This window comes from Polychytrium aggregatum (genome assembly GCF_025602895.1).
Source record: "Polychytrium aggregatum strain JEL109 chromosome Unknown BJ171scaffold_6, whole genome shotgun sequence".
Classification (NCBI taxonomy): Eukaryota; Fungi; Chytridiomycota; class Chytridiomycetes; order Polychytriales; genus Polychytrium; species Polychytrium aggregatum.
The window spans coordinates 1-25,573 of record NW_026516208.1 but is presented as its reverse complement, the minus strand read 5'-3'; the positions used below and the strand labels follow the sequence as shown (position 1 = coordinate 25,573).

The following is a 25,573-nucleotide window of genomic DNA, read 5'->3' as shown; positions in this document are numbered from 1 at the left end:
CTTCGTTCGGGTGGGATCCGCCGGGGCGAGTATGCTGATGGAGAGAGTTCGCTGTGCCGTCTCGAGCAGGCGAGTCCAGTTGGGAAACCTGAGTCTCGAAGGTATTCAGTCGAGTGGGGTCGATTGACTATATCGGATCATCGCTTGATACAGTAGTGTTGCGACGACAGCCCTATGAGCGACCCCGGATTGGCCGCCGTTAAATAAATGCCCCTCTGGCTTGGTGGGCGGACACCAAACAGCCAGCGAGTTGGTGAGCGGTAGTATGGCGAGCGGCACTGTAACGAGCGGCACTATGACAAGCGCCCGAGCTCAAGTGTCTCATCGATGGTCGGGCGTACGGCCTCGGTCGGCGGGGAGCATTCGCATGCTGATCGACGAAGAAGATCCTTGAGACCGACAAGATACTCGACGACTGACCAGTGGCCGTTGGTGGTGGCGTGCTTGAGTGCGTATTCGCTGCGAGCCAGCGCCGCCTCAGGACCGACGATGCCGACCAAGAACTGCACAATGTCCAGATATCCCTCGGACGCCGCGAGCCGAACGGCAATGCAGCTGTTGGCCCGAGGATCGGCACCGCGCTGGATAAGCAGCTGAACCATTGCAAGGGAGCCACTCTGTGCCGCGACGGCCAGCAATCGGCCGTTCCCGACACTATCGGGGTGGAACTGTTCCAGAATGAGCGCCGCACAGTCGATCCAGTCCCGAGCCACCGCAAGACGGAGAGCGCAAAACGAGTCGGCCGACGGATCGGCGCCCATCTGCAGCAAAAGCAGTAGCGTGCGGCAGTCGATGTTTTGGCGAAATGGAAGAGGCGGCATTAAAACTCTGGCGGATAGACATCGATTTCTTCCACGAGCCCGAAGCAGGAACTTGGCGGCGATGAGGTGCGTATGCAGCAAGATGGCCAGGTCTCGACAGACACAGGGCAGAAGCGGGTTCAAGGCGAGCAGATGGATCGTCTCCCAAAGGTCGTCGGGCAGAGCGGGGAGGACCATGGCCCAACAGCCAGACGAATTGGGGGCTGAATCGCTCGGAGCCGGAACCAGAAGTGAGGAGCAGGGTATTCAGGTGGACTGATGTTGGTGAGACAGGAGCGTTTGCCGAGAAGCGACGAAGACGATAGATGCGCTGGGCAGAGGACGCGGGGCCTGTCAGCATCGGACGAGCGAGCAGGATTCAAAGGGGCGGAAGCAAGCCGATGGTGGTGGTAGTGGTGGTGGTGGGGGGGGGTGATGGGCAGAGATCCAGAGTGATGTAGACAGAGCCGCCGATGGACTGCGATGCCAGATTGGGGGGGAGAGAGTCCGACGGCGGATGAGCAACCCAGCAAGGGCCTTGCAGGAATGTCAGTGCCTTGCGGACTGGGCCAACCACCCCCGGCGACCATGGCGGCGAGCCCAGCGCCGTCAACCGTACCAGCGGCACCGAGTGCATTGGGAGCATCGATGGCACCGACTCTTTTCCTTGCCCGGGTTGTCGGACTGGCAAAAGCCAGCATGGCGATGTGGAGAGAATGGGGACGACGAGGCCCAGGAGTGCACGTGGGGCCAGGGTTTGCCGAGTTCGGCCCAAGAGTGCCGCCCACTCGCTCGCTCGCTCACCCAGCCGATCTTCCTCAGTCGCCTGCCCACGCCGATCGACAACAACCGCAGACGAAGCCATCTCAACACGAACCCGAGATGCTTGGTGGGTCTTCGCTGCCCAGCCATCTTGTTGTGGGCGATCGGGCCGTCTGGAGATCCGCGGGGGCTGCATCTGTCTTGCCACGTATCCTAACACTCGCCGGTGCAAACGGCAACTTTGCCTTGCTTCTCAGACCACGACAGAATTCGCCTCTGGGCTGCTCAGAAGAACCTTGCTGTGGCCGATCTTCATGCGCTGCAGACGCTGCTGGAGCAGTCTCTGCCCGACAGCGGTGCGTCCAGCCGCCCTGTCGATACCCACGCCCGGATGCTGCCCCTGATTTGCGCGTTGGAGATGCTTGCTCGCACACTGCTGCTTTCCTTTGTGGCTGTCTTTTCATCGATAGTGATTATAGGGCAATGGCGCTGGTGGATCTGTTACTTCCGAGTCACACCATGCTACCTTGCTTCACACCATTTACTTGTTGTTTACACCATTTGGGCGACTCGGCGACTCCGGCTGGCGGCTGACGGCTGATCTATCGTCCTTTGATTCCAGATGAGTCGAGACAGGAGCTCGCCAGTAACGCCGACCTGATCTCGTTGTTTCTGAGGATATTGGAGGAGTTGCCTCGCGCTGTGGCCAGCGGAAGCCCTGACCTCCTGACAGCACACCGCGAGCTCGCCACAATCATCTCAAAAACGGTGGCCGAGGCAGCCAAAACAGGTGCGGTTAACTCTGGTCACCGCAAAGAAGAGCCACGGATGGCGGTGATCATCTCCCTCCACCAGGTCGTCGATCGGTCCGGATCGACCAGCTCCGATATGCACGCCGGAGAGACATGACTCTGCTGCCAGCCTTCTCGATCCCGTTGCTCTCACGGCCTTGATCAACAGCCGTGTTTTCGCGGGTTGGGTGTTGGTGGGGCCGACTCTAGGTATTGCTGATCTCACAATCGTGTCTGCATCGGCGAAACGCCCTTTCCTGCTCTGTCTTTGATCCCCGCGGCGGATATCACAGACGCCGCCCGCCCAGTGCTGGCCAAGGCAGGACTCATCCCGGCTCTTGTCGCTGCTAGCCAGCTGAGCACCCGCCATGGTTTTGACGGCCTTACCGTCCAGACATTCAGGGCCTTTGGCAACCTTTGCTTTGACAACGGTGAGTGCGATCGTGTCTTATGGTCAAGTCTTGGGCGCAGGGGTCAATCACCGGGCATTGCCCCGTGCCGTTGCTTTCTGGACCGCTGCCGCGCAGTGCCTGTCGCATCCATCGTGATAGGGCACGGCGTACAGGCATAGCAAGATGGGATGTGGTCGGCTTTGCTATTGAGTGGAAAACTGTTGAGTGGAAAGCTGGTATCTAACACGACTGAGTTTGTCTGTCTCAGAATCAAACCGCGATGCGATTGCCGCCACCGACGGTATCCCCTGCATCGTAGAGTCTCTGGGCTCCTCCGACCCACATCTCGTCACTGTTGCATGCGGCGCGCTTTGGAACACGAGCATGGACCACGGTAATAGGATGACTGCTGGATTTGCCTCAAAACGCACGAGATTTGCTGAAAGATTCTTGGGAGGCGGGTGGTCTTCCTGCACTGACGGAAATGGCGCGTTTGATGGCCACAGAGCCTGTCCAGGTGCAGATTCTTCGAGCCAATGGACTCGGAAAGCTCATCGAAATTCTCAAGCGCGCCACGAGCGACTCGGACGGAGGCTATGCTCATCTCAAGATCCAAAGCCTTCGGATCATTCACAACCTTGCCGAGACAGGTAGGTGTCGTCAGCCCAGATTTGCGCAAGGATCGGCAATCCAAGTCATGGGAAAATCGCTACATATATAATGGTGTTGACCGAGAATCGCTCGCTCATCTCGCCTTGATTTGTAGACGAAGGCGTTGCAGAGTTGATCAAGGGCGATGATTTGCTGTTGATATTCAAAGTGCTCAAGCAACAGCACGCCATAAGCATTGACCCATCTGTCAGCACCGAAGCTTACGAAGAGGCTCTGGAAGTTCTCGAGACCCTGACAACCATTCTAGAGGCGATTGGGGAAAAAGGCAAGTTGGCATGAACGTGCGATGATCACCGGCAAGGGTCACCATGCCACCGTGCCACCAGCATTCCCAGTACCTCACATGGGACTAATGGCCTTCCTTTTTCGGGCGGTGGCAGACGACGCTCAAAGATACATTCTCGCCAAAAACTGCCTCGGCTACCTGCTTGACTTTGTCGATCATCCTTCCACGAAGCGCGCCGAAAGCGAACAGGACAAAGATGAGGCTATTAACTACGAGGAGATCCGCAAAGCCGTATCCCGAGTTGTAACCCTCGTCACGATGAATGGTAAGAACGACGAGTAGGGCAGCCAGCAGGAGGGTTGTGGAAGAGCCATGGAATGGTCGCATCGATACAAGCCGACAGACCGACTGCCAGATTCTGTAACAAAGCAGCGATTGCTAGTGGATTCCATGGCATTAGGCTGCTCCCGCAACTCCTTGATGGGCGCTGGGTAGATGGTACTGACAGCTTTGTTGACCGCAGATGCCAACATGACGGAGCTTCCGCAGCACCCCGATATTATTGGGCGACTGAAGCAGTGGCTCAAACTTGGATTCGACAAAAACAATGCCGATGAAGACGATGAGATTCGGATGTCTGGTGCCTTGTGCATCGGGAATCTCGCTCGCAGCGGTAGGGATGCGTGGCGACAACAGGAGAAAGTGGCAGCACTCCGAGCATATATACTCTGACCCGATAAGCTCTAGGTTTGGGGTTTAACGTCTTTGATTTGAATCTCCAACTCGAATCGCATGCGCTGTCGTTCAGATTTGACCTGCGCCATCTTGGTTCAAAAGTACGATGTGTGCTCGGCCCTGATTGAGCTTTTGTATCTCGAGGGCTCGAGACTCAAGAAAGAGGGCGTCAAGGAGACAACCAAGTCCTGTGTCAAGGTTCTGCATGCCGTGGTCGGTGCGCTCAAGAACCTATCGATTGCTGGTAAGTCGCGCCATCTCCATGCAAAGCCATGAGGCAGAGTAGAGACATCGGTGAGGGTCCTTCCAACCGTTGCTGACCGATATTATCGATTCTCCAGTGGACAACCGCCCCATCATGGGCTCCCTTGGAACAATCGCGGCCACCACCAGCCTCTTGGAGCTAGATGACTTGAAGCCAGTTCAGTACGGCTGTGTCGGCATTCTCAAGAACCTGTGTTCGTCTGGCAACAGTGAGTAATGGCCGTCAGCTTTGCTCCACCTGAGCATGGGTACCACCGCACAAGAAACTGCGGCGTCACTGACGCTAAGTTTCCTCCTCGAAATAGATGCCAACATTATCAGGGTCCTGACGGGCTCGGACCCCTTGCTTGGACAGTCGCTTAGGACCATCACCAGCGTTCCACCAAAGGCGCCGTTCCGACAGGTCATTAGCCTGATTTGGCGATCCACCAACGACAGCGAGTCTGGCATCCGAAACGAAGGCGGGCGCATGATTGGCAACATCATTAGGGCCATTCACACCGAGAACGGTGAGTACAGTGCATCCACTCAGCGCCGCCAAATTCGACGATGCTGCAGGAGGACCGGCTTCTTATAGGCTCCGTTACACCCCAATGGATTTCTGTTGACAGCTCTGGCCCTGATGAAGTGCGTCGTCGATGCCAATTGCATCCCGCCGCTGATCCAGATTATCACTGGAGCCCTCCTCACCAAAAAAGTCGAGTCCACCATCGATAGCCTCGACGACGAGGAGCGGCATGTCCATTTCGACGCCCTCCCGCTTGAGACTCAAGTTTATCACATCGTCCAGAATGAGGGGTTGGTGGCCATGATTCTCCTATGCGACGGTGAGTATCGTAGCCGTGGCCGTTGGTGAATTGGATCGCGATTCCACCAGACCCACAGCCGCATCGGAACCATATGCATGCTGACGTACCCGTTCGCGCAACAATCCAGCATATCCGCCCGCCCTGTCGATCGTGGTGCAGTATCACTCCTCGCTTCTGCCCATGACCCAGAACATTCTCAAGAGCGGTCTGATTCACGACGAGGAAACCCCACGGGCGTCTGTGACTGCCCCTCCTCCGCCGGTATACTCTGCCGAGGTCAAAATCAACACTGCCACATTCTGTAGGGCTCTCCTTGCCAACGGTAGGTCGATTTTGATAATGGGAGATGCAGGATGAAAGTGCGCGATTCTACGGCCTCACCGCACTGATATTTGTGGATGCGGGAGGTGTTGGCACAGCTACTGCGATGCATCGAGTCGCCAGCATCAAGGCATTTAAGCAGCCAAATGGCATGACGGGCACGCTGCGCTGTCGCCTCAGCTAATCAGTTGCGTTGATGGATGGATCGATGTAAAGGTGACTTTGCGCGTCGGGCCAAGGACGACCTCCTTCCTATCTTGAAAGCAGTTCAAGAGAAACTCGAGGCATCGCTGGATGCGGTGGCAGAGAAGCCGGTGGACAACGATGATAGCGGCCCTGCACGACTTGGTACACCCCTTCCTGTAGCAACCGGAATCGCCAGTGCATCTCTAGGAAGTCGCCGAAAGAGCTGGAGCACATCGACTACCGACATGTCCGTCACCCAGCCTGCGACCGTTGAGCCCAACGTGAATCTGCAGTTGCGCGCGGCAATCACCGCTCTTATCCAGGAGTTCCAAAATGAAATGGAAAACCCCCGTTTTTAACCAGGGCAGTGTGTTTTTCTGGAACTTGAATACACACCCACTCATCGCATTCATGGCCAAGCAAGTATGTCCAAGGAGACCGAAGTGGTGATTGCCTTTGGGAATGCATCCTGGAAGAAAGGGAAGGGATATGCTTCCAGTCCACGGAGACTCAGGTTCGCCAAGTACTTTGAGCAATTCCACCATCACCAGAGACGATCACCAGACCAATCCGTCTCCAAGATCCATGTGTGCTCGGTGAACGAGTTCAACACATCCCAGGTGTGCTCACATTGTCGGGAAGCCAAGCGACTCGAGTCACCCGAGTATCTTGATATCGAGAAACCACACTTTGTCCGGAGCTGTGCAAGCTGCCATACGCTGTGGGATCGAGACATCAATGCAGCCAGGAACATGATCTCGGTATGCCAGTCGATCATCGCCACAGGAGATCGACCGAGTGTATTCAAGACTGTGCTTCCCAAACCAACAAAACAAAGAGATTGCCAACCAGGACGGGAAACAATCTCACGGCCTGCCCGCTGGGGCCTACAGTCAGTCAGCGGGGTTCAGACATCTGAAGCCAGAAATGGGATCTGTCCCGTTTCTTTCTGGACCGACTATATTCAGGAGCTCTCGTAGCAAAGAATCTATTGACCCGGTCTCGGGAGGGAGAGGGTTGGCTCAGTATCGTCAATGAAATCGAATCATCGGAAAGGAAACTGATACAGATGTGTTTCGGCTGCAGTGTCGTGGATCGCAGCCAGGATTTGGGCTGTTGCAGCAAAGACAGACAGAGATGTCTAATGCCAAGGCGAGGTGTGTTGAGGCGGCGAAGAGTTGCATGGTGCATTCAGAGTCGCACCAACAATATCTGGGGAACAACTGGACACGAGCGGAACCATTCGGCCCGCCACGCATGCCGACAATGGGAGAGCGGCACGACACCGACCAAACCAGCCAAACCAGTGGCCAAACCACTGACCAAGCAGGCGGCGATGAAAAACCCAGGCAGGAGCTCAAACGAAAAACAAAAAATAACAATGCCATGACCTGGAATCGAACCAGGGTCGGTGCGGCCACAACGCAATGTACTACCACTATACTATCATGGCGAGCTTGACCTTGATCTCAACTTTTGGATCCACAGGCACAGGCTCTTCGTCGCTCTTTTATTAACAAACCGCTCAACACTCTCAACCAACGACCCCCTCCACATGCCCCCGACCCAAACGGCCATCAACGAGATGGCCATAGACACCTCGGGCAGCCCTGCTGCCCAAGAACCAGGCCAACCGGACGAAAATCGCAGCCTAGGAAGCAACGGCCATCAGGTCAGTAGCGCCAATATCACCGAGGCCACCGAATCAGCACCCACCAAAAAGCACCGCAGGGATGGTGAGCCCATCCAGCTGCACGTCGGTCGCAAGAAGACCGTCGAAGAAATTATCGAAGAGCTCTATGCAGATTCGGCAATCTTTCCCAACCCGCCCGACGTGGTTGAAGAAAAGAAGTGGGCCCTCTCGATCCTCGAGAAGGCCAAGAACAACACTCTCACCGACCAGGACTTCATCCCGGTCGATTTCAAAGACATCACCTACCGCCGCTTTAGGTTTGTCTTCGCTCTGAAGGCAGACCAAGTTCAATGCTCCCGTTGCAGAGGGAGCAAGCCCCCCGCCTGGCGTATCGACGACGCCCAGCACTCGGTCGTCTGCAAGAACATGCTGATGAGCCCGGACGCCGCCACCAAGGTGGAAGAATGCGGGAAGCATTTTTCCATCCTCGTATTCTGGGGCCTGATGACCCGCCATGACGAAGCCGGATGGAAGCTTTTCGAACAACGGGCCTCCCTCGCCGATGCCAGGGCTGTCGGGAAGAGCGTCTGCGCCACCGACATGCGCAAGAAGCAGAGTCCCCAACAGCAGCTTCAGCACATCCAGAGTGAGCTTCTCAAGAAAGCTCAGAAGATTAACGAAGAACTCGCCAAGCTGGACCTCAGCAAGCCCGAGGAAGCTGCTAGAATCAAGGCCCTGACCCAGAGCGCCACCGAGTGCATGCAGACGCTCGCCTCCGAGCTGGAGCATGCGTCCCGGGCCATCTCGGAACGCCCAGCTCCAGCTCGGAGGCGAGCGTCTGCATGCACTCGGTGGCGCTCTGGGTCAGGGCCTTGATTCTAGCAACTTCCTCGGGTTTGCTGAGGTCCAGCTTGGCGAGTTCTTCGTTAATCTTCTGAGCTTTCTTGAGAAGCTCACTCTGGATGTGCTGAAGCTGCTGTTGGGGACTCTGCTTCTTGCGCATGTCGGTGGCGCAGACGCTCTTCCCGACAGCCCTGGCATCGGCGAGGGAGGCCCGTTGTTTGAAAAGGTGATATCCTTGAAGTCGATCGGGATAAAGGCCTGATCGCTGAGCTCGTTTCTTCTGGCCTTCTCGAGAATGGAGGAAGGGGTGATCACCCAAAGGGCCTGTTTCGTGGGTGACAAGGGTGCTCGAGGTGTCTATGGCCGTCGCAGCGACGGCCACTCGATCCGCGACCTTGATAGTGGTTGCTGGTTTGGTTGTGGTTGCTGGTTTGGTTGTCGGAGCGTTTGGCTTAATAAAAGAGCGACAGAGGGCCTGTATCTGTGGGCCCGAGACTCGAAAATGAGATCGAGGCCAAGAACCAGCGGCTGGCATGGCTGCCGCGGGCTCAAGCAAATCGCAAAACCACGGCGACGGCCATGTGAGACCACGTGACCACAGAGGTATGCTGTGGTTATATAGGATGGTGCGGTGTGTCCAAATAAGGAAAGATATCCAACAAGCCATGATAGTATAGTGGTAGTACATTGCGTTGTGGCCGCACCGACCCTGGTTCGATTCCAGGTCATGGCATTGTTATTTTTGTTTTTCGTTTGAGCTCCTGCCTGGGTTTTTCATCGCCGCCTGCTTGGTCAGTGGTTTGGCCAGTGGGTTGGCTGGTTTGGTCGGTGTCGTGCCGCTCTCCCATTGTCGGCATTCGTGGCGGGCCGAATGGTTCCGCTCGTGTCCAGTTGTTCCCCAGATATTATCGGTGCTACTCTGAATGGACTGTGAACAGCGTATTCAAGTCAACACTGTGGTGGTAGCCTCTTTCCGACGCATGGCCACACCATATACCCAACCGAGTGTGTTTGAAATCGTGTCCTTGCATATCTGTCGGCCAGGTTCGTCGGAAGGGCGCGGGCGACATGGCTCGGTGTTCAGCCGGGCGGTCGATCAACCGGATTCTTTTGTCATGGGTTGTGGGATGTGCCCGAGCTCGGACTGGCTGTGAAACAATGCGTGAAGGCGCGCGAGACAAGCGCGCTCGCACGTAACAACGCGTCTGGACACGCACAGGAATCCGCCTCGCGCATCGTGATTCGTCCGGACGCGTTCGCGCTGCCTGCTTGTGTCGCTGCCCTTTGCCCTTGCTCCCTGCCAGCCTTCTCGCCACCTGGCTCTGGCTTCTTTCCCGTCTTCGCTGTTTGGTCGCCGTCTTGCTCCGTCTCCTTCTGGTCGACTCTCATCCACCGCTCCTCTGGTCGCCTTGGTCCATTTACCAAGTTTCCCATTCGACCTTCTCCACAATTCTCTTTCTTGAGGCGTCACTTGTCCGGTACCCTCCGCCATGGTTCCGGCTTCTCCTCGCTGGGCCATCCTCCCGCTGCTGCTCTTGGCATCGCCCCTGCCGCACTCCACACATGCGCTGAGTACGTTCATTGTCGGGCTGGCCTTGACAACTCCGGATGGTCGCCAGCAGTTTCGACGTCGCTGGGATGTCTTCTTATCGTGGTCTGGCTCTGGCGTGTCATTCTTATATGTCTGACCGGATGTTGATATTGTGGCGAAGATGCGTTTGTCTGTTACGCAACTCCACACCCACCGCTGATTCTTGGATGTCGTCTCTCCCGTAGATACTCCACCTGCATCACTGTTGCCGGGAAATCTCACGACCAATCCATACCATTCTGGCGATGGCGCCGTCTACGGAATCCCGAGTGGCCAGGTCATCCAACTGAGCGTCTCATACTCACCTATCGCCCAGACCTGGATCAGCTCCATTACCTTGGTCGCCATCCAGATCATCAACCAGCATACCGGGCCGACGCTGTACTCAGCCCAGCCAATTCTGTGGCTCAAGCAGTTTCCCAACATCTCCACTTTGCCTCTCTCGCTGGACACCTCGTTGATTGCCGTCAACCCACCGTATGCGTTCGAGATGGACTTTATCTACACTGAGGTCGACACCACAAATCCAACCATCACTTGGTCCAACACCTTCAGTGGCCCGATTTTTGTGATCTTTCCCCCCTCGGCAGCGTCCTCTCAAACCACATCCTCGACAGCGACCCCGGCGCCCTCGGCGGCGACCAGCTCTTTGATCGGCAACAGCACATCGACTGGCTCAAACTCATCCACGCCCGCCCCCACCAGTGCCAGCAACTCCTCAGCTTCGCTGTCAAGCATTACCTCCGCCCCATCCGTAACGCCCACGGATTCTACTGTCAGCACGGTCCCTCCTTCCACCATCCTCATCCTCAACCCTTCGTCTCCAGCCAAGAGCCAGAGTCTGAGCACTCTGCGACACCCAGACCACTCGCTCCTAGTGTTGGTCGCCAGCTTTCTGCTCTTGGGCCTGCTCTTGTAATTTTGATCCATAGCTTTGGCTGACTCTCCAATGCCATGTGTAGATGGTCTGTACACCGATCCACGACCGCGATTCCTCTCCGTCCACTCAGACAGCGATTTCTTGTCGGCCGAGTTTTCTACTCTCTGTTTTCTGCTTCCTTGATCCCCCCTGCCATTGTGTCCCATACTTGTCCCTTTTCCAGTGATTCACGGGTTGAATATAAAAGCTGGTTGTGCTCTTGGGTACACCTTGTGTTAATGAGACTGACCCATCAATGAGACTGATCCTGGCAAGCTCTTCGGCACTCACAAGGATATAGGATACCCTGTCCATGTCATCGATTGCTAGTCCCTCTGGATCCTGACGACACGCCCTCATTCAGCACTGTTGTCAATCCTTCAGTATAATGGCTTGGCTCGTAGCCTACAGCTTGTCCAAAGCGAAACGAGGGGCCATCTTCTCCGGGTCTTGAATACACCTATCCACCGTGACCAGTCACCAAGGAAAGGGGGATGCGTACCGAGTTTGCCCAGCTTTGCCAAGCACTGAGCATTCCCACCATCACAAGAGATGGCCATGTCCCAGAGCATGGCCCCGACTCGCTCGATCCGACTGCCTTGTTGTCGAGAACCTATGGAGAGGGCCAAAGGTCGAATGCATGCACCACATTCCAGAGTCTCGACATCACTGCCAGTTGGGCAATTCCACAGGAGATCCACCGGGGTATTCAAGATGATGCTCCCCAAACCACCCGAGGCCACTTGATTGCCAGCGACGGTCGGAAACAGTGCCATTTTGGTCGACACACAGTCGCGGGCTCGCTCATTCAAATGGTGCGATGCCCCATAGTTTCCAAAACGAATCAATGAATTCCATCCCAAGCACTGTGGATTGCAACTCGTGTTCAAGGTACAGGACTGCGACTGGACCAATGCACATGCCCGTTTCAACTTCATTACGGCTCTATCAGATAAGGACTCTTGATTGCTCTGCATGAGCAGCTCGTTTCATGAATCGAGCATACTAGAGCTCCAGGTCGCGTGCCTTGAAGAGCACATGCGGAGCCTCGATGTGTTTCTTGCTTTGGATAAGCCGGAGTTCCCGTCTGCGGATCAACAAAGTGGTACCAGGACCATCGACTGGCTCTCCGGATGATCCAGTGCTTGCTTCCGCCGATAGCTTGCTCGTCTCCATCAATACTTGGTTCATGGTCGCTACCGCCAATTCACAGGCCTCTTCGAGCCACCTCGCTGTCTGCAGTGACCCCTGGTGCCTGGACTGCGCCATGTGGATGTGTGCCAGCAGCAGCGATGCAAACATGTCCCCCGTGCCGGTAAAGTACCCTTGCAGCTTTGGAAAAGAAATCAGGAACGCCTTGGCTCTCGCTTGATCTTCCAGACGAAGATAGGCCACCAGATGGAGGGTCTCCGAGGGATTGTCCTGGTCGCCGAGCTGCGCCGATGTGATGATCACGATCCGGGCACCCATGTCATTGATTTTGCGACATGCCTCGATCGCTGAGGTGGTGCAATCGACCTTGACGTCGCTCAGGATCCTTTTCATTCACCAAACATCAAATCGCCGTGAAGCCAGTCAATGTCGTGCCAATCGCTGTTGAGAGGCGGGATAGGGCCCATGGTAGATGCGGATCTCCCACTGCTTGCCTGGCATAGCACGACCGCAAGTCCAACTTACTCAGCCTCAAACGAGTTTGGAGTGACAATGTCGGCCAGACGACACATTTGCTTGTAGATCGGAATGAGCTCTTCAGAAACATAGAGCCGGCCCTCGTCGCCCATCACCGGATCCAGAACTAGAGACACAACATGAGCATGAATTCAGATCAGGCGAGCATCAAACACAATGACCGAGCGCCGAGACAAAATAGCACTCGCGGTGCCTGGAATGCTCTTGCTGATAACGGCATCGGAGCGGCCGAGATGGCGACTTTGGCGACGTGCTGTGATGCGCATCAACAATTCATACCGCTTCTTACCATACTGGACTGAGGGATGTTTCCGCTTGAGCTTCTCGATGAACCGCTGGGTCACCTCAAGGGTATTCTTTCTACCAATGTATCCTATGAGCATATTGACAGACATATGAGGCTGCAGATCGGCCCACGGCGCCCACAAGAACAAGAGCTGAGCGCACTTTGCTTGATTGCATTTTGGATGCTGTTCGAGTTATCGCATTGAATGCCAAAGATACGCATCGCCTCTCCCCATTCTCACCTGTGATGACATTCGAATAATCGTTGAGCATTCCATTCTTTTCCAAGCCATCGAAAAGGCTTTCGAGTTGGTCACCATCGATCCGTTGTCCTGTAAACGCTGGATAACCTGTTGAACCCCGAGGTAAACCCGCACAAAACACCAGGCCGAGCAAATAGACGATCAACAGAACGGAATAGCCCGGTCAGACAGCGTCTTCCGGGCGGTCAACCGAATGCAGACGGCCGACGCCCGATCTCCTCCCCTCAGGATCAGCCACAACAGCGAGCAAGCTAACCGCAGCGCCGATCGCACCCCTGGCTTTGCCATTCTGATGAGGATGACTAGGCGCGAGTGTTGCAGAGAGTTGCTGGGTTGTATACGATGCACATACCCGTGTGGTTGGAGAACTGGACGGTATTGATGGGATCGACATCGAATCCAAGCAGCTGGAGAGGAAAAGTGGAGGCCTTGTTTCCTATAGCGGATGCAGTGCCGCCAATGAGCAGGAGCCCTGCTGCAGAGCAATGAGGGGCATATGGGTGGCTCTCCTTTGGAGCGATACAAACGAGTCCTGTCCTTACCGACGTAGCCATAGACGACATGCGACTGAATGGAGAGCACCCTCCGGGACGGCTGGGGGCCATGCATTTCGGATGTCGGGGCAGATCAAGACAGAGCCGGAGGGCTGTGCGGGCGAGGTGTCTGGCCCGCATTCCAAGGCAGCAAGGGCTGTGAGCCCAGCAGCTCGTTGTCTAACTAGAAAATGCAAGATTTCCACCCAGCACTGCCGCCGATCGACCCGATGAGCACCAGGCTCGGCACTGTCGCCCAATGTCCCCAATCAACTGCTCTCCGGCGTATGGTTGTTGCCGCGAACGCATGCTTTACAGGCAATCCAATAAAAAACGGGACACCCGGGTTTTTGACCATTCATCGAATATTTTGTTACCCAATGTTATCGCGCGCTGGCCATGACCATTCGCCACACATCCGACTTTCGCACCGCCGCATTGCGATGCTACGCCCTCATCCATAGCCTGCGTAAGGTTGCCTCCATATTCAGTGTATCCAAGAGCACCATCCATCGATGGCACCGAGGATGCAAGCTGGATGACCCATCCCGGGTCCCAGCTCGCAGATCCACTTTCTTCGAGCAGGCATGTCCAGTCATTCGCACCCTGATTGAACAGGACCCGTTCCAGACTGGTCCTGTGTTGCGATGCAAGCTCGAGTCCATCCTCCAGAGGAAAGTATCACTCTCACTCTGCCACACTGCCATCCACCGAGCAGGTCTCTCACACAAGAGGGCAACACACCTCTACAAGTCCAAGCGACTGGATGAGCGAGTGGCACAGTTCAGGGACCAGGCCCGCTCCATCGACCCACGACGGCTCGTTTTTGTCGATGAGACAGGGATCAGGAGATCCATTTTCCCTCTTTACGGATACTCGCCGAAGGGTGCTCCGCTTCGCCAGCGCAATCACATGAAACACAAGTCTGTCTCGGCTGCATTTGCAATCAACCACTCTGGTGTGCTGCATCGCATGTACATCCCCACATCATTCAAGACACACTCGATGGTCGAGTTCTTTGAGCGAGCGAGCTTCCCAGACGACTCTGTGATTGTGATGGACAATGTCAGCATGCACAAGACAAGGGCTGTCCTGGACTGCATCGAGCGCCGAGGATGGTCAGTGATCTTCACCCCACCTGCCTCGCCCGACTTCAATCCCATCGAGAACTTCTTTGGGGTTGTGAAGCATCAGTACAGGAAGACAACAGCGCTGAATGCGTCCGAGGGGTTCAGAGTCGGGATGGTGACCCTGTTCGAGTCTGCCGTGCGGAGGGTGCTTCCAGATGTCTTCCCACGGCTGATTGAGCGAGCGATGCGCTTCTGGGTGTGAATCACGTCAACTCCGCCATTTTCGCGTTCACATCCCTGGCTTGAACCTCTCGGCGATTTTTGAACAGGGTCACTTCCCCAACCAGCCCGCAACGACGGGCTCCTGCTCTCGGGTATAAATGCCACACCTTCGTCCTGCTGCTTTCTTCCCTCATCTCGCCTTGATCGGATCATCGCGCTATTGTACGATAAAAAAAAGTCTCTGCTCTGACCAGTACCACTGGCAGGCATCCAGCATCCTCTGCCCCCATGCCTCCGAAGCGCAAGGGTGCTGGCGATGGCCAGCCTCGGCCACCCAGGCCCAAGAAAGCCAAGTCACAGTCGGAGCCTGTCTCTGGTTCGTATTCTGACCCCACGCATGCTTGTTTCTCTGTTGCTCCGTTGCTCACCACCACTGCTTCTGCAGATCCAATGGATGTCGATCCCACCGAGCCTGGTCCATCTACTTCCTCGAGTACTGGCAAGCGATGTCGCCAGTGCGATGGCACCGATCACGAACGTTGCAACACTAGCAAATGTCCCAAATACCGGCCCCTCAAGAGTTCTGTCGTCCCACTCGTGGATGGAAGGTCATCCGCCCCTCAGTTCAGCTGCTTCAAGCAGACGATGGATGGCTGTTGTCTCAATCCCGCTCTCCGCGACAAGATCCAGGCCACCGTCGAGGCCATGACCCAGATCCAGTTCGAGGCATCCAGGCTGCTCAACCTGCACATCCTCCGGTGCATCGAGCAGGATCTTCCCGTCCCCGTCATCTCCAAGTCCACCCCTGCTTTCATCCGTCAATGCTTCACGATTGTCGAGGCCGGTGCCCTCTCCCCGACAGGGGACAATGAGAAATACAACGAGCATCTGGTCGCTTCCTTTGGCATCTACCAGACCACTCGGCACGCAGACCTGCCTCCGGCCCCTCGTCTGCCTGATGGTGCTCACAGTCAGCTTCTCACCCTGGCTGTCAATGCCTATGCCACCAACTGCACCACCCACCTCAACCTGGCCTACTGGCGACTCCTTCGCCGCTTCTGTGCTGCTGTCTTCCCAGCCAACAAGCATAAGCACGAAGCCATCGAGGCTTGTCTCGAGCTCTTCGAGAAACCAGGGCAGACTCCACCCAAGGCCGATCTCGAGTTCCTCTATCCCGACTTTGGCCACGTCCTGGACGAGTTTCGGTACAGCAACGACCAGGACCGCTTCCGGGCCCTCCATCGCCTCTCACACCATGTGAGAATCCTCGCCCGAGACAAGATGGTCGACAATGTCCACAAGTGGATCGACTGTGACATGCCCGCCCTCCGAGTCACCGAGCTGCAGCGCCAGGCCAAGCTGGACGAGCTCACTGCCCGAGGCATTCCCTCCGACGACAAGAGGTTCACCACGGCCAAGTCTGAGCTCGGCACCACCAAGTCCAAGATCAACAAGCTGGCATCCAGGATCAACTGGGCACTCAAGCAGCTCGCTCTTGACACTCCTCCGGCCGTGTGCACGATGGTCCCTCAGTGCACTACAAAGGCCAAGTATGTCAAGATCGACACGGTCACTCTCTGGGAACTCCTGGGTCCAAAGAAGCGCCTTGGACTCACCAGGGACATGCTCAAGGATGAAGGCGAGGACGGTGTCAACAACCAGGATCGTCTCTGGCGCAGTTGCTTCAAGCTGCGTAGTTCCCTCTTCCAAGAGCGGGACGTGAACAAGAAGCTGTTCAACTACGAGATCAGCACCGATGGCATTGGATGCACCATCGGTCTCGTCAAGTTTGTGCGTCGAACCGATCGCACCGAGACCATCGAGCCTCCTCCGACTGCCGAGCAGCGTATCCAGGCCCACATCGGCGACCCAGACCCCGATCGCACCACTTGGATTGGAATCGACCCAGGCGTCGGCTCCCATCTTCACGGCGGTCATCCAAGCACCGGGCCAACAAGACGAGGTGGTCTCATTCTCGAATGGCCACTACCAGCACATGTGTGGCCATACGTCCAACACCAAGTGGCACAATATCATGAAGTATCGACTCAGCATCGAGACCTGGATGTCGACCACCCCCTCGCCCAAGGTGTCGTCCTCGGAGGCCTTCAAGGTCCATCTCACCCATGTCCTGCGACCGGAGCTGCGAGTGCAGCTCGACTTCCACCTTGGCAAGAAGGCCCGTCACCATCGCTTCACGGGCCACAAGAGGCGCCAAGTGGCCGTCGACAGGATGTGCAAGGCCGTCCTGAAGCACGCCCCGATACGGACCGATGTGGTGATCGCCTTTGGCAATGCATCATGGCGACAGGGCAAGGGCTATGCATCCAGCCCTCGGAGGCAGCGGTTTGCTCGGTACTTTGAGCAGTTCGAGCACCACCGACGCCGTCCCAATCACCATCATGGAAGCGTCAAGGTAGTCTCGACGAACGAGTTCAACACCTCGCAAGTGTGCTCCAAGTGCCTGGAGCCAGTTCGGTTGGAAGGACTCGATGCGCCCAGTGTTGCGAATTCCCACTTTGTCAGGAGCTGCAAGAATCCCAGCTGCCGGACAGTGTGGAATCGCGACGTCAATGCGGCGCGCAACATGATCACAGTGTGCAAGTCGATTGTGGAGACCGGAGGGCGACCGGTGGTCTTCACTCGGAGGCTGCCAAAGTGATCTGCTTTATTTCTTGTGGCTTTGCTTGACGCAAGCACAGCACATACTACATGTTCATGGAAACGGCTATATTGTCCCGTTTTTTTTTCTGAATAAAGTGTACAGCGCACCCTTGAAACGGGGCACTTCAATGCTCGGATGAGTCATGAATTGAATGGCATTGATCGGCCGCATGGCTGAATCACACGGCGCTCGCACGGACGCAATGCACTCGGCCGATGAGACATCGATCGCAGAGTTGTTCCCCTCCCACAGTCACATCCGTCATATCTTTCCTAGCTCGATACCCAATTCGACCCATATCCGACCCAACTCGGCAACGGTGATTCAAGTCTCTGGCTGTGGCGGCGACAACGGGGGCTGCCGTTTGGTTTTGCACGAGCTAGATCAGTAAGGGCGATGCCCGTCGCAGCGAAAGTACATATGTGCAGGATGGGTAGTGCACCGATTCGCTATCCAAGTCGGGATGTAAAGTCCATCCCAAGGGTGCTGGTGGGTCGGGACGATGCAGGGGCGCTGGCCTGTGGTTTGCCGCCCATCTTGGTGGACCGGTGGTCGGGAGATATATGAGATCCAGGTCAACGATCAATCGCAGTCAACCACCCCATGCACAACCGCAACAAATAGGTCTCCAGTCGGCTTTGAGGATATGCCTACGAAGCCTTTGCGACCTCTGTATTTCGAGCGACGGTGTTGATCATCATGTCCCCCTGAGCGCGTGCACAGCACAGCTACACTTACATAGTTGACATAGTCAGGACTTTCGCAGGCGACGTATTCACCGATGAGCTCCTGAACGACCTCCCTGACAGGAAAACACGTCTCAGTAACCGCAAGAACAACGGCAAGTTCCAAGCCGATGTGCAGGTGCCGTTTGAAGTGAGTCATGATCTTACCGCGAGGAATCAAACTCGGCGAAGCCATCAGCAAACATGGGCTCGCGCTTGTATTGCTCGAGGAAAGCGTTGCGCTTCCGCAGACGATCGTACTGATCGCATGTTCTCTTGAAGAGCTGCAGAAACAAGCCATCTGTGAGTCAGCCCAAGGTCTGCAGCGGGCAAGTGCGACCAAGGAACGAGCTGGTAGTATCGGGCATCAACTCGAGGCCTTGCATCGATCCAACATCCAAGGGTCTGCCGAGCTGCGATCGGTATCGCTCGAGGGCTGTATGGCGAAAATTTCCCAGAACAAACATACCGATTCGATGCTGGTATGGTTGGCAAGCATCAATCCCGAGACCCGGTGGGGCGTCTGAATGTATGGGCTTTTCCGTGAGAGGGCCACTTGGATACTGGCTGGGCCCCAAGGGATGAACTGGGCCAGACGGCGCTCGCGGATCCTCAGCAGAGACTTGTGCACCTACAAGTCCAGCCAGCGTGTCAACATGTAATTCAAAGAGTTCCGCCTCCATCTCATTCCCGAGTCACAACAGAGAAGGCCGCTTCACTTTTCAGCAGATCAAACTCACATCTGTGGGATCAGCCTCGCCCTGGATGATGTTGAGAATAGAGATGTAGCAGCTTTTTTTCGATGGGTTTGTCGAGACCATCTTGTTTTTGGGCTGGAGCAGCCGTCGCATGACGTCGAGGACTGTGGTTTTTCGGATGCTTTGCTGCAGGAGGCGGTTCAAATGAGTGGCGAATCGCGACAATGAAGGTTGGGGAATGGGTGAATGGAAGTCACAGGGCGCAGCCGACGAACCAAAATGCGCAGGACGACAGACTTCATTTGGCCACGTCGTCCGGACACCTCACAGACTCTTGTTCATGTCAACATTCGCCGATCGTGCTAAAGGCAGTCAGGCCAACCGAAGGATTGCTAGATGAGCCCATACTTACTTTTTCGCCACCATCTCCGGTGAAGGGTGTATAGCTTGTTTGCAAGAAGTGGCAACGGGGCGTTGGCACCAGCGATGCCACTAGCCCCACAAGATCGTTGTTCATGTATCCGGGATATCTCAGAGTAGTTGTGCTGGCGCTCATCACCGTCGAAACCTGACAAAGGGCCAAGTCAGCTCGATTTGTCAGTAACAAGCGCATGCAAGGTGTAAGGACACTTGGACTCGCAGATTCCGTTGCTCATTGGTGCCACGGACAAGGATTCAATCGATCGGCGACGATCACCCATGCTCGGTAGCACCAAAACGTACCAGCTTATTTGTCTGCGCAAATGTTGGGTTCTGGATGTGCAGGGTGTCCACGGCAATGCGGTTGAGGGCAGCGTTGTCCAGCACAACCTGAGGAGGTATCGTAGAATCGATGTATCGGTGCGTGATTGTCAATGGGGCCGGAGTGACAGGTGATACATGACTGTACCGCCTCGATGGCAAGATCCTCGCCTCAAATCGACAGTGGTCGATTATCGAAATCATATGTGTCAGCGACGGGCAGTGGCCAGCTACTTACGACCGAGTCTGCATTCAGCGTCAGGCGCTTGAGACTGAGAATCGAGTTGTAGGGCTGAACAACAACGTCGCTGGTCTCCTCGCTGTTTGGAAAGACCGAGTAAGTCTGGATGAGCTTTTTGGGGTAGCGATCATTGAGGGTTTCGAGAATGTAGGATCCCAGACCGGATCCTGTTCCGCCGGCAATCGAGTGCAGCAGCATGAAACCCTGGGCAAGAAGTTCACCGGAAGGAGAAATGTCAGTACGGAGCCTCTGTATCGATCGGGCTCCAGGACGCAGGACATGCTGCTGGACGTGGCTATATGGTCGCTGCGAGCATCAAGGTCCTCCGCGCTTGTGTAAGCACATACCTCGAGACTGTCGCTTCCGTCGGCCTCTCGATCCAGCATATCGATGATTTCTTCGTGGATTTTCTCTCCATTCGAGTATCCACTCGCCCAGTTGTTGCCCGCGCCGCCGCCTTCCTGCGACATGAAGATATTTTCCGGGTTGTATAGGTTTGCATAGGGCGACTGAAGAATGGTGTTGATAACCTGTCGCAATGTGTCGGTCCAAGGCAGTGATCATCAGAAAGAGATCCGAGCACCGTCTCCAGGCTCTACCATCGACAACGAGTGATCCGGTTGGTCTCGGAAGGAGCCACGAGACGAGCCCGATGTGGCACTTGCTGAATGCAATGCCCATGCCAGCTCGGTATGTGCCTATCGCGAGGTCGGAAATACAATAGCCATCACATTGTTTCTGGTGGCTTGTTGGAGGATGATGGCTGGGCCGATGTTCCCATCCTACAACGGTTGACAAAGCGACGAAAGTGTCGTTGGCTCGAGGCTTACTCTGGGCTCCAGATCAAGGAGAATAGCTCGGGGAATGTAATGCTCATCATCGGCTTGGTAAAAAAAGACATCCTTTCGATCACCGCCCTCGGTCGCAAAGTCTTCAAGGATGCCGTCAGGGCTGATTCCGTGTTCGGCACAGAGCTGCGACCAGAACTCCATGCCAACTTGACGAAGGAAGGCAACAGGGAAAACAGAGCACATGTTGTAAGCAGCGCGAATACGGAGCGCATGATCCGGCAATGTGTGTGCCAGAGGAAGGATCTATGAGGGTGGATCGGATGGAGCGGCTGATCGCATGGGTCACATTGACAGGCGATCTGGAGGCGACGGTTCCAAACACTAAACTCCCGGTGCAGGGAGAAACCCACTTTGGTTTCCGCATTGGCCCGTTTGAATGGTGATGATTTCTCGCGGCATATTTGCAGGGAGAGTGGAGGGGGGGGACTGCTCGCGGCGCTGGGGAGGGGGAAACTCGATACGAACTTGATCAGGGAGTCAGAGGAAGAAGGACGGGGACACTGAAAAAATCTCTTGTTAAAAAAATGGGCGAGAACGAAAAAACGCGCTCTCGGAGCCACCTCGGTCGGCGAGAAGAGCAGTCTCTGGCGAGAGACCCCCGAGGGAAGGCGAGAAGCCTCTCGCCGTCACACACACACACACACACACACACACACACACACACACACACACACACTCTGCACACACACACACTTTGCACAAGGGAGTCAAACACCTCCCATCGACCATCCCAAGAGGGATGGCAACCCCGAAGTGGACTGCCCAGAATATGGGCGACCCGGCATCCACTGTCGAAGTACTCAAGATACTTACAGTCAATCCAGAAAGAAACGGGACACTTCCCCTTTCTGGCTTCAGATGTTTGAAACCCGCTGACTGACTGTAGACCCCAGTGGGCAGGTCGTGCGATTGTTTCCCGTCCTGGTTGGCAATCTCTTTGTTTTGTTGGTTTGGGAAGCACAGTCTTGAATACACCCGGCCGATCTCCTGTGGCGATGATCGACTGGCATACTGAGATCATGTTCCTGGCTGCATTGATGTCTCGATCCCACAGCGTATGGCAGCTTGCACAGCTCCGGACAAAGTGTGGTTTCTCGACATCAAGATACTCGGGTGACTCGAGTCGCTTGGCTTCCCGACAATGTGAGCACACCTGGGATGTGTTAAACTCGTTCACCGAGCACACATGGATCTTGGAGACGGGTCGGTCTGGTGGTCGTCTCTGGTGGTGGTGGAACTGCTCAAAGTACTTGGCAAACCTGAGTCTCCTGGGACTGGAAGCATATCCCTTCCCCTGTTTCCACGAGGCATTCCCAAAGGCAATCACCACTTCGGTCTCCCTTGGTGCCTGGTCGATGACCTGCTTGCACATCTCGTGGACGGTGCGCTGTCGCTTGCCGTAGAGATCGAGTCGCTTGAATCGCCGTCGCCGGGTCAGGCTGAAGTACAGCTGTTTGTCCAGCATGTCTCCAGTGAACACATGGCGAATGTATAACAGGAAGGAAGCCACTCCAGGGATCTTGGGGCTCGGTGTGGTGCTCATCCATTGCTGCAGACCAATGATCTTGTGGGTGCTCTGGATCCACTTGGTCGCTTGGGTGGTGCCAGTTCGATGCTGGTACTCCTTGTTGGAGAACGACACGATCTTCTCGTTGGCACGCTGTGCCTTGGTCACCTTGACACCGTCTTGCTCCTGGATGGATGGTTGACCGGGTGCCCGAATGACAGCGGTGAAGATCGATCCCACACCAGGGTCGATCCCAATCCATGTGGTCCGAGAGTCGTCAATGGGACCGACCCTGGCCTGGATCCTCTGCTCAGGAGTGAGTGTGTTGTCGTCCTTGTCCACGGATTCCGGCTTGACATCAGGGTCCTTCTCCAGGATCTTGTATCTGAGCGTGGTGATCGAGCACCCGACTCCATCGGCGGTGATCTCGCAACCAAAGAGCTGCTTTCCCTCCTCCCTGGCACCAAAGAGTCTCGGATCCAGCTTGAAGTTGGTCTGCCAGAAGGTCTCTTGCTTTGTGGTGTCGTTGACCTTGGTCTTCAGGTCGCCCCACTTGAGTCCAGTGCCAGTCTGGTATCCAAGGATTTCCCACAGTGCTTTGGTGTCGAGCTTGATGTACTTGGCTCGGGCATCGCAGAGCGGGACCAAGGTACACTGTGCTCGAGGGACATTGAGTCGTTTCTTGGTCTGGGCAAGTCGATCGGTCAGTCGCTTGATCCGTTTCATGTTCACAGCGATCTGCTTGTCCACCTCCTCGTGCTGGGTCTGGAGTGTGTTGTATTGATCCGACTGCCTACGTTCGATGGGTTGACACATTTCCTCATTCAGTCGTCCACGTTCTCCTTTCAGAACATCGGTCACCCTCGCGAGCCTGGGAATGATCATCTTCTGAAAGACCACCATGAAGAGGGCCTCCTTCAGGTGGGTCAGGCGAAAGACCTCACTGGCCAGAATTGGTACGACTTTGTACAGGTCCTGGTGGTTTTCGTACCGAAGCTCATACAACTGGTCGGCATGGTGGGCGAAGGACTTCCTCAGATCACCGAGGAGTGTCTTGGATCGGGGGTTCTCCATCAGCTTCATACACTCATCGACGTGTGTATGACGTTTGACATCCTTCGGAGCAACCAGGACCAGATTGCAGAATCGGTGTAGAAGGGACCAATATCGATCGAGAATGTGGGTCTCGCAGTTGACTGCATAGGTTTTGACAGCCAATGTGAGTACCTGTGAGCCAGTACCCTTCGGGAGGGATACTGGAGGCAGGATACACGATCCACTCCATGTACTTCGATACAGGTCATAGGTATCGAGGATGTGCCTGTCATCTTCTGGGGTGTTTGTCCTGACACCCACTGCTCCGGTATGCACCATGTTGAAACACTTTCGAACAAACGAAGGATCACTCGACGACACAGTGGGGAGGGTGATGCCCTTGTCCAAGCACCGCCTGAGATGCAGCTCCAGGAGACGAGATGCTTCGTACTGCACTTGAGTCATGGCTCGGACAGTCTCCTCGATCTTGTCGTGCAAGGCATCGTTCTTGATGATGGCATCGAGAGTGCACTTGATGATTGAGTACTCGGCCTTGGCATACTCGTTGGGGCCACAGTCAGGCAAGGTAGAGCTCCAGAGTGGGTTCTTCTTGGTACACAATGAACTGTTGCTTCTGGCATGACCCTCTTGCTTGCACGTGGCACATACAGGGACCTTGGGTGCTTGGCTGACCATTTCAGCGACCGAGGCAGAGCCAGAGGCAGGGCTGCTGTCGACTCTGGCTGTGCTTTCTTGGTGAAGGGTCTGACGTGGTTGGTCAATCCACAGGAGGGGCATGATTTGATGGTTGGCTTCTTGGCCACAGGAGAGTCATTGGGTGATCCCGGGTCGGGATCGGGGGGTGTCTTTCTCTTGGGAGCCATCTGGCGAGAAAATAGCGATGATGGCTGGTTCTGCCCTTGGGGAAGAAAGAATCTCCTCAAACCAGCGCATTTTGGGCTGGCAGAGATACTGCGCAGTGGCGTCCTTGATTCAGATCCAGAAACGCATCGCTCGCTCAATCAGTCGTGGGAAGACATCTTGTCAAGGTGAGTCTTGCCTGATAGCCAAACGATCATGTCATCTCGCTGACACACAGCCACGCTTGACTAGGTTTCCAACCAGAGAGATTCAGATGGTGGTGGTTCTTGTCCGCAATCGGAGTGGAGCTTCCAACAATGATACAATTGGTCATTCCTCCGCACCAATTGCCCACCACCACCGTCAATCGGCTCAAGGTGATACCAAATGCCGTCAACCGACCATGGCCGGATTCCAACTTTTGCTGCTCCACATTCGACGTGACTTTCAGGTGACCGAGATGAGCAGCCGCGAGGGGCCGGAAAAAATTGATCGTGGGAAGGAGCAAACCAACGGCGCCGCGAATGCCAGTCACGTGTAACCAACTGCGCCACACAAAGCAGCACACCGAACACAGACGGCCTCCGAGCGAGACACAGCCGCGAAGGCCTTGGGAGAGCCGCATGGAGGAAAAGGGAAACAGAAAACACAGAAAGGAGAGCAAGTGGGCAGTGGCCAGGATCGACAGAGTGTGAAAAGGGTGCAAAAGAGATCGCTCCTAGGTGGGCTCGAACCACCAACCTTCCGGTTAACAGCCGAACGCGCTAGCCAATTGCGCCATAGGAGCCGATCGCCCAACGTGGGGGTCGAACCCACAACCTTGAGATTAAGAGTCTCACGCTCTACCGATTGAGCTAGCCGGGCAGTGAAAGTGGAGAATCGGGGTATCGATCCCCGTGCCTCTCGCATGCTAAGCGAGCGCTCTACCATCTGAGCTAATTCCCCCAGGTTTGCCCCGATCTCGTTATCGAGTGTTCCGCGGACGCACCTTTTGAATTACTACCCTCTCATTGCCTCCCAACCTAACCAACCCGGTATCAACCATGCCCCCCGACGACTCGCCTGCCCCCGAAATGGCCGTAGACGTCCATGACAGTGTCCCTGGACCCTCCAGAGCACCCCCCGAGGCCCAAGCTCAGGCCGAAACAATCGATCTCACGGATCAGCCCACGCCCAAGAAACGCAGAGGCGATGGCCAAGAAGTCTCCCAGCCCATAGTCCCCAGTGGCCAGAAGCCGATCGA

The 25,573-nt window shown here is 55.6% G+C and overlaps 7 protein-coding genes and 5 non-coding genes across 12 annotated transcripts; 4 read left to right on the top strand and 8 right to left on the bottom strand.

The window, feature by feature from the left end:
• Nucleotides 1-293: 293 nt before the first annotated feature.
• On the bottom strand, nucleotides 294-761 carry BJ171DRAFT_578217 (uncharacterized protein; the record flags this gene model as incomplete). Its single annotated transcript, XM_053113868.1, has 1 exon — nucleotides 294-761. One exon carries the CDS (start codon nucleotides 759-761, stop codon nucleotides 294-296), a length of 468 nt encoding a protein of 155 aa, XP_052969819.1.
• Nucleotides 762-1,554: 793 nt separating this feature from the next.
• Nucleotides 1,555-6,373, top strand: BJ171DRAFT_491344 (armadillo-type protein). Its single transcript, XM_053109719.1, has 15 exons — nucleotides 1,555-1,689; nucleotides 1,820-1,918; nucleotides 2,185-2,352; nucleotides 2,647-2,784; nucleotides 3,014-3,139; nucleotides 3,252-3,395; nucleotides 3,512-3,682; nucleotides 3,798-3,968; nucleotides 4,167-4,316; nucleotides 4,452-4,622; nucleotides 4,720-4,851; nucleotides 4,948-5,151; nucleotides 5,254-5,469; nucleotides 5,579-5,773; nucleotides 5,989-6,373. Exons 1-15 carry the CDS (start codon nucleotides 1,683-1,685, stop codon nucleotides 6,315-6,317), a joined length of 2,421 nt encoding a protein of 806 aa, XP_052969818.1. The 5' UTR covers nucleotides 1,555-1,682; the 3' UTR covers nucleotides 6,318-6,373.
• A 439-nt stretch (nucleotides 6,374-6,812) lies between these two features.
• On the bottom strand, nucleotides 6,813-7,411 carry BJ171DRAFT_491339 (uncharacterized protein). Its single transcript, XM_053109718.1, has one exon. The coding sequence runs from the start codon at nucleotides 7,344-7,346 to the stop codon at nucleotides 6,990-6,992; it is 357 nt and encodes a 118-aa protein (XP_052969817.1). The 5' UTR covers nucleotides 7,347-7,411; the 3' UTR covers nucleotides 6,813-6,989.
• On the bottom strand, nucleotides 7,341-7,411 carry BJ171DRAFT_t58. Its single transcript has one exon. It is a non-coding gene; the product is annotated as a tRNA-His (tRNA).
• Nucleotides 7,412-9,096: 1,685 nt separating this feature from the next.
• BJ171DRAFT_t70 lies at nucleotides 9,097-9,167 on the top strand. The gene has a single exon. It is a non-coding gene; the product is annotated as a tRNA-His (tRNA).
• Nucleotides 9,168-9,696: 529 nt separating this feature from the next.
• BJ171DRAFT_491332 (uncharacterized protein) lies at nucleotides 9,697-11,184 on the top strand. Its single transcript, XM_053109717.1, has 2 exons — nucleotides 9,697-10,006; nucleotides 10,211-11,184. The coding sequence occupies exons 1-2, from the start codon at nucleotides 9,925-9,927 to the stop codon at nucleotides 10,942-10,944; spliced, it is 816 nt and encodes a 271-aa protein (XP_052969816.1). The 5' UTR covers nucleotides 9,697-9,924; the 3' UTR covers nucleotides 10,945-11,184.
• Nucleotides 11,185-11,800: 616 nt separating this feature from the next.
• Nucleotides 11,801-14,069, bottom strand: BJ171DRAFT_491330 (uncharacterized protein). The gene is made up of 6 exons (XM_053109716.1): nucleotides 13,724-14,069; nucleotides 13,534-13,617; nucleotides 13,161-13,268; nucleotides 12,923-13,006; nucleotides 12,622-12,739; nucleotides 11,801-12,481 (listed from the first exon to the last, which is right to left on the bottom strand). The coding sequence occupies exons 1-6, from the start codon at nucleotides 13,788-13,790 to the stop codon at nucleotides 11,950-11,952; spliced, it is 993 nt and encodes a 330-aa protein (XP_052969815.1). The 5' UTR covers nucleotides 13,791-14,069; the 3' UTR covers nucleotides 11,801-11,949.
• A 3,589-nt stretch (nucleotides 14,070-17,658) lies between these two features.
• Nucleotides 17,659-21,398, bottom strand: BJ171DRAFT_438746 (Tubulin/FtsZ, GTPase domain-containing protein). The gene is made up of 11 exons (XM_053108007.1): nucleotides 21,278-21,398; nucleotides 20,907-21,073; nucleotides 20,424-20,606; nucleotides 20,074-20,280; nucleotides 19,818-19,904; nucleotides 19,507-19,662; nucleotides 19,137-19,280; nucleotides 18,866-19,027; nucleotides 18,565-18,680; nucleotides 18,410-18,473; nucleotides 17,659-18,207 (listed from the first exon to the last, which is right to left on the bottom strand). The coding sequence occupies exons 1-11, from the start codon at nucleotides 21,324-21,326 to the stop codon at nucleotides 18,121-18,123; spliced, it is 1,422 nt and encodes a 473-aa protein (XP_052969814.1). The 5' UTR covers nucleotides 21,327-21,398; the 3' UTR covers nucleotides 17,659-18,120.
• A 1,006-nt stretch (nucleotides 21,399-22,404) lies between these two features.
• Nucleotides 22,405-23,545, top strand: BJ171DRAFT_491276 (uncharacterized protein). Its single transcript, XM_053109715.1, has 2 exons — nucleotides 22,405-23,211; nucleotides 23,263-23,545. Exons 1-2 carry the CDS (start codon nucleotides 22,649-22,651, stop codon nucleotides 23,324-23,326), a joined length of 627 nt encoding a protein of 208 aa, XP_052969813.1. The 5' UTR covers nucleotides 22,405-22,648; the 3' UTR covers nucleotides 23,327-23,545.
• A 1,498-nt stretch (nucleotides 23,546-25,043) lies between these two features.
• Nucleotides 25,044-25,117, bottom strand: BJ171DRAFT_t57. The gene has a single exon. It is a non-coding gene; the product is annotated as a tRNA-Asn (tRNA).
• A 4-nt stretch (nucleotides 25,118-25,121) lies between these two features.
• Nucleotides 25,122-25,194, bottom strand: BJ171DRAFT_t56. The gene has a single exon. It is a non-coding gene; the product is annotated as a tRNA-Lys (tRNA).
• Nucleotides 25,195-25,202: 8 nt separating this feature from the next.
• On the bottom strand, nucleotides 25,203-25,275 carry BJ171DRAFT_t55. The gene has a single exon. It is a non-coding gene; the product is annotated as a tRNA-Ala (tRNA).
• Between the last annotated feature and the right edge of the window lie 298 nt (nucleotides 25,276-25,573).